Source organism: Myotis daubentonii, chromosome 4 (genome assembly GCF_963259705.1).
Source record: "Myotis daubentonii chromosome 4, mMyoDau2.1, whole genome shotgun sequence".
NCBI lineage: Eukaryota > Metazoa > Chordata > Mammalia > Chiroptera > Vespertilionidae > Myotis > Myotis daubentonii.
The window spans coordinates 11,036,997-11,058,590 of NC_081843.1; the positions used below are offsets into that span (position 1 = coordinate 11,036,997).

Here is a 21,594-nt window from a genome sequence, read left to right on the forward strand (position 1 = left end):
GTAAACTTGAGCAAGTCATTTGACCTCTTAGGATGTCAACATTCTTTTCTCTAAAGTTGGGACAATAGTACCTGCCTCACAGGATTGTTGTAAAGATTTTTTTTTATTGATTGATTTTAGAGAGAGAAAAGAAGAGGGAGAGAAGGAGAGAGAGAGAGAGAGAGAGAGAGAGAGAGAGAGAGAGAGAGAGAGAGAAAGAGAGAAATATATCAATTTTGTTGTTCCACTTATTAATGCATTCATTGGTTGATTCCTGTATGTGCCCTGACCGGCACTGGTTACACAGGTGTACTAGCTTTGTTACTACTCATCAAGCTGTGTACTTATGATCTGTCACTTACCTATGTTACATTTTTCATAAAAGGTTTACTAAAAAAGCCTCCTTTCTGTTAAATTTAAATTTTTCATAATGACTTAGTAAAGGATTGGTAAAAAACAGAGAGTTTGATATGATTTTTCCTTTGCAAGTGATCAGGGTCTTGAGAGTAACGGGAAATCACTGTAAAATCAGTAGCTTAGCTTTAGTATGAATTTGCATTTCTTCGTGTTTAGTGATGGTGATCTTTGTCTCACTCATCCTGCCTTAGCCTTTACTTCTGGCTCCCTTGGCAATATCAGTGTATTTCATTTCTGTTTTAGGAGGTGAGGAGGTTGATTTCAGAATCAAGTGGATCTTTAGGGAGAGAGGGAGGGAGGAAAGGAGAGGAAGAAAGCGGGGGAGGAGAAAGAGGGAGGGAGGAATGAGAACAGGGTTTACAGGCCAGGATGTATACAAAGGCCCTGCCATATTCTAGCCCCAGTATACCAGCCATTGACTATGCCCCGAGTTTTCCTGTCCCCAGGATTTTGTTCATACTGTTTTCTCAACCTCAAGTTGCCCCCATCTTTCCCCTCAACGTGCTAATCCCCACTTTTCCTTCAGCGGGGCATTGTGCCTCCAATGCTGAACACAGGCCCAGACAGCAGCAAGTGCTGAATGAATGAAACCACCTTTAAAAAATGTAAAACAGTCTCTGCGCTGCTAAAACCCCTGCTGGTGGTTTCTCCAACCCACCTGGATTTTAAATCCATAGGCCTACCAGGACCTGTATGATCTAGAATTGTCTACTTCCGTACTATTAATGTCTTGCTCACTTTGCTGATAGCACACAGGCCGCCTCTTTTATTTCTCGGACCTGGCCCAGCTCCTTCCTGCTTGAGGGCCTCCGCACTTGCGGCTCCCCTTGGCTGGGAGCTGAGAACGTTCTTTCCCTAGATACCTTCTGTATGGCTCCCTCCTTCCTATCATGTGTATCGCAGCTGAACCGTCACCTTTTCAGAGGTCCTGACCTTCCTAATCAAAAGAATCTTCCTAACCAATCACTCTCACCAGTCACTTTAATCTCTTTATGGTGCTATCACAATCTAAAATTATCTGTTCACTTGTTAATTGACCAGTCCACTATAATATAAATTCCTTGTGAAATTAGGGTCCCTTTCTATTTTGTTCACTGCTGCACCCAGTGCCTAGGACACTGCTGGTTCATAACAAATGCTCAGTAAACAAGTATTTGTGGAATGACTTACTACATGTTTATTTTGTACAAGACACTGTCCTAAATGCTTCATATATACTAAGGCATTTAATTCTCATAACACCCTATGAAGTCAGTGTCATTATTGTCATTTTACAGCTTGGGTAGACTGAAGCACAGAGAGGTTGGGAAATTTGCCTAACTTCAAACATTAACAAGTGACCAAGCTGGTATTTGAATTCAAAGTCTGACCGACGAAGTTTGCTCTAGTTCCAAAACACAGCAGCTCATCAGCATCACGTGCACTTTTTTAAAAAATATTTTTTATTGATTTCAGAGAGAGGGAGAGGGAGAAACCTCAATGATGAAAGAGAACCATTGATCCGATGCCTCCTGCACGCCCCCTACTGTGCCCAGACCAGAACCGAACCGCGATCTCCGGGTTCATCATAGGCTGACGCTCAACCACTGAGCCACGCCGGCCGGGTACGTGCACGTTTTTAAAAAGTAAACTCTTGGCCCTGAGACCCTGATTCCACAGGTGAGGCGTGAGGCTCGAAATCTGTGACTGATAAAGGATAACAACGCGCCGCCCGATCAGGGCATGTAGAGGTGCCGTACTTCCTTCCCAGGGCGCATCGGGCCTGTCCCCGCCCCCTGTGCGGCGCGAAGGCCGTTGGGAGTTGTAGTTGCCGGGTATCGTTTGCCGGCGCCCCGGAAGTGACGTCAGTGCCGCCTTCTTTCCTCTCCGCGTTTCCGCTGTTTCGCGGTGTGACTCGCAGGCCCAGCCGGTAGGTATTTCTTGGTCCGCGTGTTTCAAGAAGGAGGGCCCGGGTCGGGGTACGCGCAGGGGCGGTGCTGGGTGGCGGCCGGGAGGCGGCGGCTCGGGCCCCTGCTCGCGGCGCGTCACTCCGGCTCTCCCGCAGGTCCGGCCGCGCCCGCCGCAACCCTCAGCGCCGTCGCCATGTCGCGGTTTTTTACCACCGGTTCGGACAGCGAGTCCGAGTCGTCCCTGTCCGGGGAGGAGCTCGTCACCAAACCTGTCGGGGGCAACTACGGCAAACAGTGAGTGGCAGGGCTTGCGTCGTGTGCCCACTCGGGAAGCGCGGGTTCGCGGGAGTGGGGAGGCCGTGCGTGCGGGATGGGGGAGAAAGGAGGTGGGAGCGGGAGGTTCCCTGGGAGGCGGCGAAAGCGGGTTCTGAGGATGCTGAGAGTTTAAGGCGCCGGAACGGCATTGGAGGGACAGCCTTCACGTTTAGGGCGCCGTGAGCTGGGAACCCACCGGAGACCAGGGATGTCCGAGAGGTTTCCCGCCGGCCGGGCCTGTTGCATCCGCTTCCTCACTGGCCTCCTTGTCCACAGCCTTGGTGCCCCCCCAGCCTCCCCTCCTCTGTTCGGCATCGGACCCCAAAAGGCACCTTGCTGTGGCTCTGAAGCCCAGCCACCTGGCGCTGCGGGCGGGGACTTAAAACACCTGTTGTATTCCTGGTGTTTACCTCCGCTTAAACGTCCTTCCCCGCCCTGCAGATTAAAAACTCTTTTCACCCCTTGAAACAGTGGCGTGGTGTTTCTCAGCTTGCTGTCACACACCACGGCACCATCATCATTTTGCCACATGACTGTCTACTGTTTAAAAATACATGTTGGAAGGCTCTGGTGGGAGCGCTCAGTTGGTTAGAGCCTCCTCCTGATTCACCAAGGTTGCGGATTTGATCGCAGGTCAAGTGAACCAATGAATGCATGAATAGGGGGAGCAACAAATCGATGTTTCTCTCAAGTCAATAAGAAAGAGAGAGAGAGAGAGAGAGAGAGAGAGAGAGTGAGTAGCATGGCGTCTGGCGCAAGGATGATGTGGGGGGAGGGGGTTTGGGGGAAATTAGTAAGATAGAAGAGAGAGATTGATAGCTGAATGCTGTCTGTGGTCTGTTTTCTCATTACTAAAGAGAAATATGGCCCTGACCGGTTTGGCTCAGTGGATGGAGCGTCAGCCTGCGGACTCAAGGGTCCCAGATTCGATTCCGGTCAAGGGCATGTACCTTGGTTGCGGGCACATCCCCAGTGGCGAGTGTGCAGGAGGCAGCTGATCGATGTTTCTCTCTCATCGATGTTTCTAACTCTCTATCCCTCTCCTTTCCTCTCTGTAAAAAAAAAAAATTATATATATATATATGTATATATATATATAAAGAAGAGAAATATGGGTTGCCCGGCCCATGTGGTCTGGTGGTTGAGCGTCAACCTATGAACCACGAGATCACAATTCGATTCCGGCCAAGGGCACATGCCTGGGTTGGGGCTCGATCCCCAGTGGGGGCTGTGCAGGAGGCAGCCGATCAATGAGTCTCTCTCATTGATGTTTCCACCTCTCTCTCCCTCTCCCTTCCTCTCTGAAATCAATTTAAAAATTTAAGAAAAGAAAAATACTGGCAGTGGAAGTGTTAAAGCCACTGAGACTTTCTTTGTCCTTGGCCTCTCACACTCTGGGACACATTGTTTTCTAGGACCTAGTTCAGGTACCACTTTCCTGAACACTTGCCCATTCATTCTAGCTACAGTGCCCCTTTCTCAGCTTCTTTCAGTACTTCTTAGTGCCTGTCTTCACATAGTGAGTTTTGTGGCATCGTACACAAGCATCGTTGTTTACTTTTGAGAGGATGGAGATCTGTGTGTGCTCCATAACATTTGGCAAAAGGCCTTACTTGAAGTAAGCTTAAAAGATTGAGTTGTATATGAGGAGGCTATGAAGAGGCAGGATCAAGTAGGGTGAGTGTGGTACCAATGGCCTAAGCTACTCAGTTCTATCTTCCCCATCTGAGAAGTAGGGATCACTTGGAAAGACCGGAAATAGAAAGGGAGATTAACGTTCTCTGTTCCTTCAGGCCCTTGTTGCTGAGTGAAGATGAAGAAGACACCAAGAGAGTGGTTCGAAGTGCCAAGGACAAGAGGTGAGGCCATGGGGAGCCTCTGGAGCAGCGGCTCATTGGACGGTGGGTGATGGTGAGTGTGTCCAATATGCCGTTGGTCCCCCAACCCAGGTTTGAGGAGTTGACCAACCTTATCCGCACCATCCGTAATGCCATGAAAATTCGGGATGTCACCAAGTGCCTGGAAGAATTTGAGCTCCTGGGAAAGGCCTATGGGAAGGCTAAAAGCATTGTGGACAAGGAAGGTGTCCCCCGGTTCTACATCCGCATCCTGGCTGACCTGGAGGACTATCTTAATGAGGTGTGACTCCTGTGGGGAAGGGGACCCAAAGGGGTGTGAACCTGGGGCCTGCTTCTAACCCACTTCAGGGATCATATCCCCTCTTGGTGGTTTGCCCTATATACAGTGTTTCCCAGAACACAGGGAATAAGGGGATAGAGTGAAGAGAAGGACCTTTTTTATTTTTTAGCCAAGAATTTTAATTGTACTTATTTTTACATTATCTCTTATTTGTGGTTTTGTACTTTTAGTGGTGATATGTAAAAGGTCTTTTAAAAATAACAGGTGTAATAAGTAGTACGGATGGTGTGCAGATATATTAAAAAATGGTGGTAAAGCCTGAAATTTAGGAAATACTATTTAGTCTCAGATTCCTTTCTTCTCTCTTTGTTCCTTTAGCTATGGGAAGATAAGGAAGGAAAGAAGAAGATGAACAAGAACAACGCCAAGGCCTTGAGCACTCTGCGCCAGAAGATCCGAAAATATAACCGAGATTTTGAGTCCCATATTACAAATTATAAGCAGGTGGGGGTGCTAGGCGCAGACTCTTTGAACTGTGGGGACAGTGACCTCATGACAGACAAAACATTTGCAAATGGGAGATGTGACAGAAGGAGTCATGACAAAACTCTAGGGTGGAGGGGTAGTATGGTGTGGTGGTTGGTAGGCATCCTTAATTATGGTCTCATTTATTTCCCTCTTTAAAGAACCCTGAGCAGTCTGCAGATGAAGATGCTGAGAAGAATGAGGAGGATTCAGAAGGTGAGAGAGAATACCCTTATTGCAAATGGTTAGGAAGTCTAAAATTAGTGGGTCCCTTGGCCTGGTTTCTTGGTTGTCCTTCAGCCTTGCTCTTCCCACCAGGCTCTTCAGATGGGGATGAGGACGGAGTCAGTGCTGCGGCTTTCTTGAAGAAGAAATCAGAAGCTCCTTCTGGGGAGAGTCGCAAGTTCCTCAAAAAGATGGAGGTCAGAGCCAGGGTTATAATGAGGGGTGATTTGCTTCCCATGGGCCATTCTTGGGAGAAGAAAAGTCTCATAGAACCCTAGGGTTAGGAGGGGTTGGTTTAGTGGAGTGTGGTTTGAGAACAGACTTCCTCTTGGATCAGAGCACTGAGTGCACTGGAATATGGAAAACTGGATTCTGGGGCAAGTCACTACTCTCTGGCCCTGGTGGTCTATTCTAGGTCTTAATATCCTGATTCCATGAAGAACCACTCTTGTTCCCATCTGTAAGCCTCTGAAACGTGTGTTATGGGAGCAGAGAGAGTCGTCAGTCTCCCCATCTTGTCTCTACTGATCCTTTTTTCCCCTCCAAGGATGAAGATGAGGACTCAGAAGATTCAGAAGAGGATGAAGAGTGGGACACAGGTTCAACATCTTCTGACTCAGACTCAGAGGAGGAGGAAGGGAAACAGACCGTGCTGGCCTCAAGATTCCTTAAAAAGTAAGAGAAGTGGTACCTCGCTACAGTGGGAAGAGTAGGACACCGTTAATCGTCTTGAAGGTGGTTGCTTCTTCCATGGAGTCCTTTCAGGTTGTAGATGCCAACTGCTCCCTTTTCACAAAGGGATCTCAGAGTCTAGTACACTGGTTGGCCAAGCTCACAAAGCTAATGTGTCCTGAGGATTGGGTTTGAAAGCTCCAGAGTCCAAATATTTAACGATGACATTATTCACTACACGTGGACTGAGTGTAAATCTCAGTTTGGCACTGATTCATTGTGCAGTGCTGGACAAGTTATAGAGCATTTTCCGTCTCTGGTTTCCTCATCTGTAAAATGGGATGGTACTTAACCCTGTCTCAAGGATAGCTGCAAGAATAGGGAGGTGATATAGAGAAATGGCTTAGCCCAGTATTGAAATGGGAGCTCTTAGTGATGGTAGCTATTATTATCTTTATTTCAGAGATCTTCTTAGTGTATACCGTAGTACTTCTTAGTATATAGCAAGCCTTCCCGAATAATCCTGGGACCGTCATAGAATGGGAAAACTTAGTCTTTTATTTAGTAGCTGTACAACTTTGGGTAAGTTACTTAACACTCATCGATCAGCTGCTTCCTGCACTTCCCCTATTGGAGATGGAGCCCACAACCCTGGCATGTGCCCTGACTGGAGTCGAGCCATGACCTCAGGGTTCATTGGTCAACACTCAACCACTGAGCAACACTGACTGGGCAACACTGCTCTTTTAGTTGGCAGAACTATTGCTGCTTTTTGTGTTGGCTTTTCTGCTTTTAAAAGTTGGCATTGCCCTAACCGGTTTGGCTCAGTGGATAGAGCATCGGCCTGCGGTCTTAAGGGTCCCAGGTTCAATTCCAGTCAAGGGCATGTACCTTGGTTGCGGGCACATACCCAATAGGGAGTGTGCCGGAGGCAGGTGATCGATGTTTCTCTCTTAACGATGTTTCTAACTCTCTATCCCTCTCCCTTCATCTCTGTAGAAAATCAATAAAATATATATTTTTTTAAAAAAGAAACTTAGGAAAGTCTTTTTACTAGCCACCAACTAATCAACTTAAAATTTGTTCCCAGGTCAGTGTGGACAGAGCAGTTAGTATCAGAGAACAACTATATTTCTTAGGGATTCTCTGGGAAACCTTAGAGATTAGCAGTGGAGCAACATGACAGGCTATTTCTGTGTCTGCAGCGGCCTGGTTACCTCTGCCTTATTAGAACAGGCTATATTGTTCCCTTCATAAGAGTCTCAGTGCGTGTAAAATGGTGACATACCTTGGAAAGTCATCCAGCAAATTCAATGCTTAGTGGTCCTTGTTGTGGTTAATGGTTAACTTTAGGTCATTCTTGTAGAGTGTAGCTTGGATGCAGGACTCTACAGAGGAAAGAAACTTCGTGGTAGGAAGAAGCTGTAGGGAGAAGGGGACTGGTCTCTCATTTCCTGTGTCTCCCGGCAGAGCCCCGGCCACAGAGGAGGACAAGAAGGCTGCTGAGAAGAAACGGGAGGACAAAGCCAAGAAGAAGCACGATAGGAAATCTAAGCGCTTGGATGAGGAGGAGGAGGACAATGAAGGCGGGGAGTGGGAAAGGGTCCGAGGTGGAGTGCCCCTCGTTAAGGTGAGAATTTTAGAATTAAAATGAGTTGGGAAACAGTTTGGAAGAGCATACAGGCCCAGTCTGATTGGGTTGGGAGAAAAGTTAAGGCAGGAACGAATTCCTGTTGGCTTGCACATGACAGGATCTGTGTTGCCTAGGAGAAACCAAAAATGTTTGCCAAGGGCACTGAGATCACCCATGCTGTTGTCATCAAGAAACTGAATGAAATTCTGCAGGCACGAGGCAAGAAAGGAACTGATCGGTGAGATTCGTGGATCCGGGTTGTGGGACTACAGGGTGGAGGTTGAGGCTGTTTTGGAAGATGTGTGTGTGTGGCTCCATAGAAGGAATGGTCTTCATAAACCATCCCAGTCCATTTTCTGCTGTTTACTCTCCCTTTGACCTTAAGTCAATCACTTGTCCTCTTAGGACTGTTCCCATCTATAAAATGGGAATAATGCTCACCTTCTTTAGTCACTCAGTGACTAAAGAGGATGATAGCTTGTTAGCATCAGTGCTGTTTCTGTTTGAAATTTATAAAGGAGAAGCAAGTATATAGGAGTGAGGATGGGGGTATTGGGAATGAGGCTGCCTTACTTGTGCAAAGGAAGCATGCTGTATGACAGGATGAGATTTTTGACTTGTCTTTGATGCCTCACCCTGTTCTGGACCCTCTAGTGCATCCCAGATTGAGCTGCTACAGCTGCTGGTTCAGATCGCTTCTGAAAACAATCTTGGGGAGGGTGTCGCCATTAAGATCAAGTTCAATATCATCGCCTCTCTCTATGACTACAACCCCAACCTGGCTACGTACATGAAGGTGAGGGCAATAAAGAGGAGCATTCCAAGGCTGAGCTGGTGGGTTGGGGGAAGGTGCCTAGTGTCTTAAAACTCAAGGGCTGTGGCCCTAGCTCCTTTGGCTTAGTGGATAGAAGCGTCAGCCTGTGGACTAAAGGGTCCTGGGTTCAATTCCAGGTAAGGGCACATGCCTGGGTTGCAGGCTCGATCCCCGGTGGGGGGCATGCAGGAGGCAGCCGATCAATGATTCTCATCTTTGATGTTTATCTCTCTCTCCCTCTCACTTCCTCTCTGAAATCAATAAAAATATATTTTAAAACCTCAAGGGCTGTGGAAACAGTCTTAGTAGTTGAAGGCTCTGTGTGTTCTGGTGAAGGGGCTTTTGGGAGGCTCCTCCACATTCCCCCTGCACACCTCTGACTGCCATCTGATCTCTTGGCAGCCTGAGATGTGGCAGAAGTGCCTGGATTGCATCAATGAGCTGATGGACATCCTGTTTGCAAACCCTAACATCTTTGTTGGAGAGAACATTCTGGAAGAGAGTGAGAACCTGCATAATGTTGACCAGGTAAAGAGAGGAATTGGCAGGCTAATTGGAGATGTGTATGTTGTCTGCTTTGAGAAAGTTTGATGGAAATAACGATCAAGTTTGGACTGAGGTATGGGCTGGTTGGTTTACTACTCCTTTATCTTTACAGCCACTGCGTGTCCGTGGCTGTATCCTAACTCTGGTGGAACGGATGGATGAAGAATTTACCAAAATAATGCAAAATACTGACCCTCACTCCCAAGGTGAGCCTGAGCAAGCATGGACATCACTGAGAGGAAATGTGCAAGGACTAAAACTAAGGATTATACTAAACGAGCATTTGGAAAGCCAGTTTTTTCCCCAGAGCATTCACTCTGGAGGGCCTGAGATACTGGGTCACTCTCCCTTAAATCCTGATTCAGTGGGTCTGAGTGGGGCCTCAAATTTGCATTTCTAACATGTTTCCAGGTGGTGCAGTTGGTCTGGGAACCACACTTCGGGAATCATTGGGGTACGGCCTCTGCCCATTTGGCTTGTTTAGCTTGGATCAGGGACATTGGGGTGGGGAAAATACAGGACATTTCCAGAGTAAAATGTGAATGCCCACATGTACCCACTGAGTCAAGGATGTCGCAGTGAACAAGGCAGCAAGACGCCTTCATGCTCATTGAGTTCACATTCAGTGCTGGGGGACGGCAGTAAACCTTTGTTTTTTCCCAGATAAACAAATGAGGTAATTTTAGATGATATCAACTCTGAATTCGAAATTCAAATTGGGACCTGTGCTAGAGCCTCGAAGAGTAGCAGCTTTAGATAATGGTTGAACAGAGCATCCTTAGGTAGAGGCTATTTGAGGTGAGATCAGAATGAGGAGGAGGGGGAGTTAATCGGAAGGAATTAGCAGAAGAGAACACCTAACAGGAGGAACAGAAAGTGAGCGTGGTGTATACCAGGACAGGATCTGATGGGTGCAGAAAACATACATAGGCAACTGGATTGGTCAGGGACGGGTGACTGAGAAAGCCTGGGTGCCTGGCTGAGCTGAGGATGGTGCTCTCCCTGCCAGAGTATGTGGAGCACCTGAAGGATGAGGCGCAGGTGTGTGCCATCATTGAGCGTGTGCAACACTACCTGGAAGAGAAGGGGACCACTGAGGAGATCTGTCGTGTCTACTTGAGGCGCATTCTCCACACCTACTACAAGTTTGATTACAAGGCCCATCAACGGCAGCTTACCCTCCCTGAGGGCTCCTCAAAGGTGAGTGCTTGGCCAAGTGTCGGGGGGGAGAGAGAGATGTCAGTCTGTCCTACATATCTGTCAGGAGTTGGTGGCAAACTTCCTTCCCTGGGAGCTTCCTGAAGTGGAACTTCCTGGGGTGAGGCTGGGTGGAGTCTCCTATTTGGTTGCTAATGCCTAAGCCATTTAGAGCCACTGTCTTTGTTGGTACCTTCTCTTCCCCTCACCAAACAATAACATCACCCCCGCTCCCCTGCCCCCCAGTCTGACCAAGATCAGGCAGAAAATGAGGGTGAGGACTCAGCTCTGCTGATGGAGAGACTTTGCAAGTACATCTATGCCAAAGACCGCACAGACCGAATTCGCACATGCGCCATCCTCTGCCATATCTACCATCATGCCCTGCACTCCCGCTGGTACCAGGCCCGTGACCTCATGCTTATGAGCCACCTACAAGACAACATTCAGCACGCGGATCCTCCAGTACAGGTAGGATGAGGAGACGCTCTGGTTTTAGTGGCAAAGGGAAGACCAGGCCAGGTCCCTATTGGAGCACAGTGGCTCAATCAAATTAGTCACTTTGGCTGATTCAGATGTAAGTAAACCTTTGGTCTTTCCCAATTGCCAGCATTCTTTGATCCCGTGCGTATTAACATTTTATTGTACTGGTCCAACAGCATTAGAGTCCTGTGGGATAGAGATTTGGGTTCAACTAACATTTATTATTCCTCTAATGTGTCTACTTCGGCACATTAGGTGATCATCTTGTTTAAAAAGGTGAAAAGAACTCTTTAAGAAGTTGTCAAACCAATTGGAAGACAGGGATCCAAATGTAATGTGACGTGTTGGGACACAACAGTGGAGCAACTAATTTTGTGTGTGCTTCATTGTGAGGATATTTGAAGCTGTGTCTTTAAATGTGTGTTTAATATAATTAATACTCACGTGGTGAATATTTGGTGAACCTTCCTGATGGTGGTTTTTAAATAGCACTTTCATTTGTTCTTTTTTACTTCATTGTATGACTCTTTTTCTTTTCAATTACAGTTTACTTTTACATTAGTTTCAGGTGTACAAAGTGTTTCCCCTGACAATTCTGGTGCCACCTGGCACCATACATAGTTGTTAAAATATTGATTATATGTCCTCTGCTGTACTTAGATCTTATGACTATTTTGTAACTACAAATCTGTATTTATCAATCCCTTCACCTTTTCACCCAGTTCCCCAATCCCTCTCCCCTCTGGCGATCATTGGTCTTCTCTGCATTTATGTACCTGTTTCTGGTTGGTTGGTTGGTTGGTTGGTTGGTTGGTTGGTTGGTTGGTTTATATTGTTCTTTAGATTCCACTTATAAGTGAAATCACATGGTATTTGTCTTTCTCTGACTGATTTTACTTCACTTAATACTTTCTAGGCCCATCCATACTATCACAAATAAGAAATTTTCTTTTTTGTGTCAGAGTAATATTTCATTGTATAAATGTACCACAGCTTTTTTATCTGCTTGTCTATTGATGGACACTTGGACTGCTTTCATAGCTTGGCTTTTGTAAATAAGGCTGCAGTGAACATAGGGGTGCATATATTCTCTTGAAGTAGTGTTTTGGGTTTCTTTGGATATATTCTCAGAAGTGGAGTCATTGGATCATAAGGAAGTTCCATTTTAAATTTTTTGAGGAACTCCATACTGTTTTCCATAGTGGCTGCGCCAATCTGCATTCTCACCACAGTGCACTGGGTTTCCCTTTTTCCAGATCCTCTCCCACACTTGTTGATTTACTGATGGTAGCCATTCTGACAGTTAGGAGGTGATATCTCATTGTGGTTTTAATTTGCATTTCTCTGATGATTAGGAATGCTGAGCATCTTTTCATGTCTATTGGCCATCTGGTTGTCCTGTTTGGAGAAGTGTCTATTCAGGTCCTTTGCCCACTTTTAAATTGGATTGTTTGGTTTTTTGATGTTGACTTGTATGAGTTCTTTTAAATTTTGGATATTAATCCCTTATTAGATGTATCACTGGTGAATATGCTCTCACATTCATTGACTTTTCATTTAGTTGATGGTTTTCTTTGCTGTGCAAAAACTTTTTAATTTGATGTAGTCCCATTTGTTTATTTAGTCTTTTGTTTCCCTTGCCCAAGAAGATATATCAGAAAAAATATTACTAAGAGAAATGTCCAAGATTTTATTGCCTACATTTTCTTATAGGATTTTTATAGTTTCAGGTCTTACATGTAAGTCTTTAATCCATTTTTAGTTTATTCTTGTGTATGGTGTAAGAAGGTGGTGCAGTTTCATTTTTTTGCACGTATCTGTACAACAACATTTATTGAATAGACTCTTTAGCCCCATTGTATATTCTTGCCTCTTTTGTTGAATATCAATTGGCTACAAAGGTGTGGGTTTATTTCTGGACTCTCTATTCCATTGATCCATGTCTGTTTTTATGCCAGAACCATACTGTTTTGATTACAAGTTCTTTTTTTTTTTTTTTAAATTAAATCTTTATTGTTGAGATTATTACATTTGTTCCTTCCCCCCCCCCCATAACTCCCCTCCTCCCAGTTCCTGCCCCACCCTCCGCCCTCACTCCCCACCCACTGTCCTCATCCATAGGTGCACGATTTTTGTCCAGTCTCTTCCCACATCTCCCACACCCCTTCCCCCCCCCCAAGAATAGTCAGTCCATTCCCTTTCTATGTCCCTGATTCTATTATAATCAACAGTTCATTCTGTTCATCAGATTATTTATTCACTTGATTCTTAGGTTCACTTGTTGATAGATGCATATTTGTTGTTCATAATTTGTATCTTTACCTTTTTCTTCCTCTTCCTCTTCTTAAAGGATACCTTTCAGCATTTCATATAATCCTGGTTTGGTGGTGATGAACTCCTTTAGCTTTTCCTTATCTGTGAAGCTCTTTATCTGACCTTCAATTCTGAATGATAGCTTTGCTGGATAAAGTAATCTTGGTTGTAGGTTCTTGGTATTCATCACTTTGAATATTTCTTGCCACTCCCTTCTGGCCTGCAAAGTTTCTGTTGAGAAATCAGCTGACAGTCGTATGGGTATTCCCTTGTAGGTAACTGAGTTTCTTTCTCTTGCTGTTTTTAAGATTCTCTCTTTATCTTTTGCTCTTGGCATTTTAATTATGATATGTCTTGGTGTGGTCCTCTTTGGATTCCTTTTGTTTGGGGTTCTCCGCGCTTCTTGGACCTGTAAGTCCATTTCTTTCACCAGGTGGGGGAAGTTTTCTGTCATTATTTCTTCAAATAGGTTTTCAATATCTTGCTCTCTCTCATCTTCTGGCACCCCTATAATTCTGATGTTGGTACGCTTGAAGCTGTCCCAGAGGCTCCTTACACTATCCTCGCATTTTTGGATTCTTTTTTCATTTTGCTTTTCCGGTTGGATGTTTTTTGCTTCCTCGCATTTCAAATCATTGACTTGATTCTTGTGCTCCTCTGGTCTGCTGTCGGGCGTCTGTATAATATTCGTTATTTCAGTCCATGTGTGCTTAATTTCTAGTTGGTTCCCCAATATAAGATCGAGGGTCCTATTAGTTTTCGTGTAGATCTCATTAAGTTTATCGGCAGCTTCTAAACAGTTCTTGAGAGACCTTAAAAGTGTGGTTCTGAACTCTGTTTCTTCCATTGACAATTTTGTCCTGTTTCTTTGTCTCCGCATTTTGTTATGCTTCCTTGGTGCACCCCCTAGTGGTCTTTGTTCGCAGTCTTATAGATAAATCTTGATTGTTGTAGCTAATTCCAGGGAGGGTTTGACCTCCAGGCCAAGTGGCTATGAGAATCAGCTGTGTCAGCAGTGAGAGAACTTCTGTCCTCTAGGGAGGTGCTAATCTAGCCTTTGCCTGAGGCTATCCGGCAAATGCCTCTGTGCAGGGCTTGGGCGGGGTGGGTCGCACAGGATCAACAGGGTGGGCCGGAGAGAGCAGTTATGGCGGCTCTCAGTCCTGTCCCCAGGGGCTCTGCCTCTCTGAGTCCCAGCACCCGCTGCAAAGCTCGGAGAGAAAGCTGCCCTCGCTCTGACCGAAGCCAGACAGTCCCGCTTCTCCCGTTTGAGTCTGGGTCCCTAAAGACTCGCCCGGATCTGGTGCTCAGAGTCTGCGACTCCCTCCCGATTGAAAACACCAACCGCGCCCTCCGCCGCCAGCCCGCTCCGCGCACTCCGCACCTCAGAATTTGACTTCAGCACTGCGCCTCCTCTGAGTGTCCGTATGCGTTTCTCTTTCCTCCTAGTTGTAGGACTTCCACTCAGCCAGTGTTCCTGTGGTTCTGGGTGATGTCCCTTCCGTTTTTTTGATTTCACTTTTGAAGTAGTTGTTCAAAGCAGCAAACGCTGGCGTTAACCTATGCCGCCATCTTGGTTCTCTGATTACAAGTTCTTGATCTATTTTTGTCTGGATAGATTGCTGGTGTATTTCCAGTTTGTGAATGAAGCTGTTGTGAACATTAATGTACAAATCTTTGTGTGGATATATGTTTTCTCTTTGGTAATACTTAAGAGTAAAATTGCTGCATCATAGTGTAGGTGTATGTTTAGTTTTATTAGAAACTGAGGTGGTTGGTTATGTCATTTCATATTCCTACCAGTAATGTGTGAGTGTTCCTTGTGAATGTTTTATATTGTAGGTCTTTTTTAATTTTAGCCATATTGGTGGTTGTGTAATGGAATCCCATGGTGTTCATTTGTATTTCCCCAAAAACTCTTGAAATGGATTATTTTTTTGTTGATTTGTCCTTTATCTGTCTTCTTTCATGAAATGTCTGGTCAACTTTTGCTTACTGTTTTTGTTTGTTTGTTAATCCTCACCCGAGGATATTGATTTTCAGAGAGAGTGGAAGGGAAGGGGAGAGAAACATTGATGCGAGACACATTGATGGGTTGCCCCCTCACATCCACATTCCCTGAGTATCCAGCCTGCAACAGAGGTATGTGCCCTTGACCGGAATTGAACACTCGACCCTTCAGTCCACAAGCTGACGCTGTGACCACTGACCCAAACCGGCTAGAGCAACTTTTGCCTATTGCTTTTAAAGATTGGATTGTTCGTCTTTTTATTATTGAGTTGTAGGAATTCTTTATATATCCTGGATGCCAGTTCTTTATCAGGTCAAAGTTTTCCAAATAATCTTCTTCCATTTTGTGCTTTGCCTATTCATTTTCTTAACCATTCCTTTTGGTGTAGGTTTTTTTTTATGGTTATTTTCTGGGTCCTAGTGACAGAAACCTTTGCCTACTTGTAATTCATGAAGATATTCTTCTCTGTATTTTTTTTTTTAAGTTCTTATGGTTTTAGCTTTCACATTTAAATCTGTGATTTTTGCGTATGGTGTGAAGTCAGGGTCAGAGAAGGTCTATCCCCATTGTATTGCTTTGGTGCCTTTGTGGAATACTACTGGACCCTTTAAGTGTGAGTGTATTTCTGGGCTCTCTGTTCTGGTCCATTCATTCATGTTTTTGTCTGTCTTTATGCCATTATAATACTGTCTTGATTGCTGTGCCTTTAGAGTAACTCTCAAAAGTCAGTGATAAGAGTCCGCCAACTTTTTTTTTTTTTTTTTTGCAATGATTTGGATATTTTGTGATCTTTGCATTTCCACATAAATTTTAGAGTCAGCTTGTCAGTTTCTACAAAAATATCTGCTGGGATTTTATCAAATCTATAAAATAATTTTAGGAAAATTCACATGTTAAGTAAATATTGAACCTTTCAGTCTTACATGTTATCTCTTCATTTATTTTCTTCAGTTTCTCTCTGCAATGTTGGAAGTATTAGACATCTTTTTAAAAAATTTTCCTGAATATCATGTGATATCTGACACTTTTGTAAATGTAATTTTTTTTAAAAAAGAAATCATTTTTCAATTGTTAACTTTCAGTGTATCCTACCATTTTGCTAAATTCACTTAGCTCTAGTACAGTCATGCGCTTCTTAATGAGGGGAATACGTTCTAGGAAATGCGTTGTTAGGTATAATGTTAGCTGCAGTATTTTGGTCAATATCCTTTCTCAGATTGATCCAAGTTCAATGAGAATTTTTGTCAAAACAGATATTGAATTTTGTCAAAAGCTTTTTCTGCATCTATTGAAATGATACACGGTTAATTTCTCCCTTGTTCTGTTCATTTGGTGAATAACCATGATTTTAGATTTTTATATAAGCCTTCATTCCTGAAATATATCCTACTTGGTCAAGATTTATTATCTCTTTTAAATGTTGCTAGATTCTGTTTACTAATAATTTTTAAGGTTCTTTGCATCTGTTTATGACTGATACTGACCTCTGTGTATTTGCTGTTATTAATACTTAGTCTTTCCCCCCTTAAAAAAGTCTGTGTTGCTTACAATCTTTTCGTCTTAATTAGTGGCAAGTCCATTTTTCAGTTGCCGAGGTCAGAAACTTTGGCATCATCCATGATTCTTGTTTTTCTCTCACGTACTACATCTGCTTCCCCAGCCATTTCTGTTCAAACTCCTTATCTAACCACTTATCACATTCAGTGCTACCCTCTGGTCTAAGCCACCATCATCTTGGTCTCTCTCTGCTTCTGACCTTCTTTAAAAAGAAGCAATCAAACAAAAAAAACTATTGAGTGGGTTTTTTTTACATATGTCCCCTTTTTCCCCCCATTGACCACTTCCAGTCCACCCCCAAAGGCTACTCTTAATACAGTAGCCATATTAAATTACGTCAGATTATATCACTTACTCGCTCAAAACCTTCCCATGGTTTTCCATCTTAAAATCCTTAACCTGGCTTACATGGCTGTGTGCTTGCTCATCCTCTGGTTTATGATCACATCTTTCTTATCAGCCGTGGCCATTTCACATTCCTGTTCCTCAAGTACACCTGGCACAACTCTTGCACATGGCCTTTGCCTTTGCTTTTTCTTTTTTCTACAATGCTTTTCTCCCAGTTACCTGCAGGACTTGCTCCCTCTTTTTCTATTAGGTATTTATTTAAACATTCCCATCAAGATGTGGCCTTCCCTAGTTATCCTGTATAAAATTGTGAGCTCCCACCACTACCACCACCACATAAACTCCCTTCATTTCCTCCTCTGCTTTATTTTCCTCCTTAGCACGAGTCCCACCTGTATATTGTGGTTCTTCTTCTTCCACACCCAATCCCTAAAATGGAAGCTCTGTGGTGGAGCAGGGACTTGTCTGTTTTGTTCTCAGTCCCATCCTATTGCCTGGTGCTCCCCACATCAGTGTATCATTTGTTGAGTATTTGTATATTTGTTGAATGAATGAACAACTTGGAATGACTTGCCCATCACTGTCACCTCTGAGTGCATCATCCTTTGCTCCCAGATCCTGTACAACCGCACCATGGTGCAGCTGGGCATCTGTGCCTTCCGCCAGGGCCTGACCAAGGATGCTCACAATGCCCTGCTGGACATCCAGTCAAGTGGCCGGGCCAAGGAGCTCCTGGGTCAGGGTCTGCTGCTGCGCAGCCTCCAGGAGCGCAACCAGGAGCAGGAAAAGGTGGAGCGGCGCCGGCAGGTGCCCTTCCACCTGCACATCAACCTGGAGCTGCTGGAGTGTGTGTATCTGGTGTCTGCCATGCTCCTGGAGATCCCCTACATGGCCGCCCATGAAAGTGATGCCCGCCGACGCATGATCAGCAAGCAGTTCCATCACCAGCTGCGGGTGGGCGAGCGACAGCCCCTGTTGGGTGAGTATGAGGCTCTGTAGTGGGACAAACTTCACTTCTTTGTTCCTTTATTACTTTTTAAGTGTTTTTATTTATTTCAGAGAGAGAAAGGGAGAGGGAGAGATGGAAACATCACTGATGAGAGAGAATTATTGGTCAGCTGCCTTCTGCATACTCCCTACTGGGGATCAAGCCCACAACCTGGGCATGTGCCCTGACTGGGTATTGTACCATGACCTGCAGACCAGCCAGGCTGTTCGTTGATTACTTTTAATAAAAGGATTGAGAGAAGCTAAAGGGAATAATTTGATTCTATTTGATTTAATGATATCTTCATAGAGAACCTTAAGGCATCCTTTTTACTTAATAGTTTCTCTAATCTCTCACCATAGGATACATTGTTCTGTCTTACAAATTAAGCTCCCCGCTTTCTGTTTTCTCTCATTTCAGTCTGCTTGTCAGCCTTACCTTTCTATAGAATTTATGCTGCTATACACCTCCACACCTTTAGAGGTTCTTCATTGCCTAGAGTAAAGCTCACTCTCCATAGTCACTAAGTCAAACTCATGACCTGTTTCCAGTGGTATTTCTTATTTAATATAAAGTTACATTTTATAGTACTTTTTTTCTGCCTGGCACTGTAAAAATAATTTATTCTTTATTACTAATAACTCTGTAATGTAGATACTATTATTACCCCCTTTTTCTTGATTCAGAAATTGAGGCATGGAAGTTAAGTGACTTGCCTAACTTTAACATAGCTGATGTGTGCCTCTCTAACCTTTATTCCTCTTTTTCCCCTTCATGTGCATTATTTTTTAGCCAACCAACTAGACCCTTGGCATTCCAGAATCTAACATTGGCCCCTCTGATCACTTCTGAAAGATCTGATCCATCAATCCAGCAGTTGAATGAGTTGATTTCACTGGGAAAGGAATTTGAATTGTGCCCTTCCAGTGGGGTTGAAGGACTTGGCAAGTGAGTCAGGCTTACTGTTCACGGCCGCATCCCTTTATAGATTTGTCCTCTGCTGGCTGTGTGTGTGGTCTGTTGAAGTGCAGGTGCCCCTTAGGCAGATTTTGTTTGGCTTTTGTGGTGATACTTTAATTGGAAATTTCCAGTGAAAGCCTGTGTTTCCAGCATCTCTTAGTGCTCTCTAGTTCACCGCAGTTACTACCATTCTGTGTCAGTGCCTGCAGTGGAGCCAAAAGCCAGTTTCTAGTTCAGCTCTACACTACTGCTTGGTTTGTAGAGAAATATCCTTTGAACCTCTAACCTTGCCTAATTTTCAGAAGTGATCAAATGGAAGCTAACACAAAAGGGTTGTGTCTTTCCTCATCCTTAGCCCTATTCACACATTTCTACTGGGCTTAAGCCGTGAACATGCTTAAGCTTGTTGTCCCCGTTTTGGGTTTGGCCCTGCTCATGGTTCCCTTCACCTGCCCTCCATTTCCAGTCTTGGAGCTCTTATACTTTATTGTCTACCCTGAATTCCAGCTCCTCTTTTTTTGCCATATCTATCTTCCTGGCTTGTTTCTCACAACTGTATTTTGGGGGCCAAAGTCCATCAGCATATCAAACCCATGACTTATCAGAATTTAAATTTAAAGTGAGGCTAAATTTTTTTATTATTATTATTGATTTTTTACAGAGAGGAAAGAAGAGGGATAGAGAGTTAGAAACATCGATGAGAAACATCGATCAGCTGCCTCCTGCACACCCCCTACTGGGGATGTGCCCGCAACCAAGGTACATGCCCTTGACCGGAATCTAACCTGGGACCCTTCAGTCCGCAGGCCGACGCTCTATCCACTGAGCCAAACCAGTTAGGGCGAGGCTAAATTTTTTTAAGAAAAGGAGTGAGCCACTTTAAAGAAAAATAAATTGATAACAGTGTGATATATAGTAGATATGGCAAAAATCATGAAGGTGGTATAAGAAGGAAGGAAGTTGGATAACTACCATTCCAGTTGAGATGTTAATTTTTTTTAGGTCAAGGATCCTTATAAGAATCTGATGGAAACTATGGACCCTTTTTCTAGAATAATATACATAAGGATACCCAAAGCAATTTGTCAACATTTTCAAGGAGGTCACTGGTTCCCTAAGCACATCATGGACTAATTTAGTCTAAATCTAAATCAACCTACTCTGATAGTAAAGGACTTGTACAATCACATGGCTGTTCAGTGGAGAGATGGGAAGGTCTCCAGGCTGGTTGTTGGCTCTCCCAGCCTGTGATCCTCCTTGAGCAGTGCTTGGGGCCAGAACCCTGGTGCCGGTTTTCCTAGTCCCTGCCTCATTCCCCACCTTTCAGGCCCCCCTGAATCAATGAGGGAACATGTGGTCGCTGCCTCCAAGGCTATGAAGATGGGCGACTGGAAGACCTGCCACAGCTTTATAATCAATGAGAAGATGAATGGCAAAGTGTGGGACCTTTTCCCCGAGGCTGACAAAGTCCGAACCATGCTGGTTAGGTGAGCCGAGGAGGGGAAATGTGAGTGGGGAAGAAAAGACTGGTTGGTCTCCTTCCCTGAAGATCTGTTCTTTATCCCATAGGAAGATCCAGGAAGAGTCACTACGGACCTACCTCTTCACCTACAGCAGCGTCTATGACTCCATCAGGTAGGATAAGCCCTGAGGAAGCAGAGCAGCCCCAGCTTTGTGGTCACAGGTCCTAGTTGCTCCCTGTCTTCTTTCTCCCCAGCATGGAGACACTGTCTGACATGTTTGAGCTGGACCTACCCACTGTACACTCCATCATTAGCAAGATGATCATTAATGAGGAGTTGATGGTAAGGGCCAGGGGTGGTAAATGGGCAGGTGAGTCATGGGGAGTTTGGAGTGGAGGGGACTGATCTGTGTCCTGTCCCTATCTCTGGCTCATTCCCGTCAGGCCTCCTTGGACCAGCCAACACAGACAGTGGTGATGCACCGCACGGAGCCTACTGCCCAACAGAACCTGGCTCTGCAGCTGGCGGAAAAGCTGGGCAGCCTGGTGGAAAATAATGAGCGGGTGTTTGACCACAAGCAGGGTACCTATGGTGGCTACTTCCGAGGTGAGTGGTTCCATCCCCTCTGCTCTCCCAGCGTCTTGACTCCCTGTCTCTCCGCTGGCATTCACTCCCTCCCCTTCCCGTCTCCCTCCTGCAGACCAGAAGGATGGCTACCGCAAAAACGAAGGCTACATGCGCCGGGGTGGCTACCGCCAGCAGCAGTCTCAGACAGCCTACTGATCACTTCTGCCCCCGTGGCTAGACCCTTCAACAACCTTTAAGTCCTAAACCACATCCCAGTCATTAAAGGTCTATTTAAACTTGTTATAGTTCCTGTTTGTCTGCATGTCGCCACAGAGGTGTTTAGGCAGTTCATTATGCTAGTTTTATTTCTTAGCTTCTACCCTATGACAGGCACAAGGCAGAAATATCTTGTACATATCTCTGACTTCAAAGAGCTTGCTGCTCTTTTGCATTTAACAAAAAATTGTAGCCACGTGGTAAGTTATAACAGGTGTGAAGGAAAGGTAGCGGCTATTTGAGCAGGATGTGACTGGGGCATAAATATCAGAAAACA

General features: G+C 44.8%; 1 protein-coding gene across 2 annotated transcripts; it reads left to right on the top strand.

The window, feature by feature from the left end:
• Window positions 1–2,199: 2,199 nt before the first annotated feature.
• Window positions 2,200–21,342, top strand: LOC132232802 (eukaryotic translation initiation factor 3 subunit C). Of its 2 annotated transcripts, none has more exons than XM_059692409.1 (21): window positions 2,200–2,305; window positions 2,441–2,579; window positions 4,394–4,459; window positions 4,550–4,739; window positions 5,118–5,243; window positions 5,426–5,480; window positions 5,583–5,686; window positions 6,037–6,164; window positions 7,632–7,791; window positions 7,929–8,032; window positions 8,449–8,590; window positions 9,011–9,136; window positions 9,267–9,360; window positions 10,164–10,354; window positions 10,598–10,822; window positions 17,679–18,042; window positions 20,339–20,498; window positions 20,581–20,646; window positions 20,729–20,816; window positions 20,918–21,080; window positions 21,175–21,342. In XM_059692409.1, the coding sequence occupies exons 2-21, from the start codon at window positions 2,479–2,481 to the stop codon at window positions 21,255–21,257; spliced, it is 2,736 nt and encodes a 911-aa protein (XP_059548392.1). In that variant the 5' UTR covers window positions 2,200–2,305; window positions 2,441–2,478; the 3' UTR covers window positions 21,258–21,342. The 2 variants fall into 2 exon arrangements, with proteins under 2 accessions (XP_059548392.1, XP_059548393.1); XM_059692410.1 differs by lacking the exon at window positions 2,200–2,305 and adding an exon at window positions 2,306–2,354.
• Window positions 21,343–21,594: the final 252 nt, after the last annotated feature.

Excerpts from the sequence above, each read along its gene's own strand:
- LOC132232802 (XM_059692409.1), top strand. The coding sequence starts at position 2,479 with ATGTCGCGGTTTTTTACCACCGGTTCGGACAGCGAGTCCGAGTCGTCC. Across the intron at positions 2,580-4,393 it reads GGGGGCAACTACGGCAAACA|GCCCTTGTTGCTGAGTGAAG; the intron begins GTGAGTGGCAGG and ends CTGTTCCTTCAG. Across the intron at positions 4,740-5,117 it reads TGGAGGACTATCTTAATGAG|CTATGGGAAGATAAGGAAGG; the intron begins GTGTGACTCCTG and ends TTGTTCCTTTAG.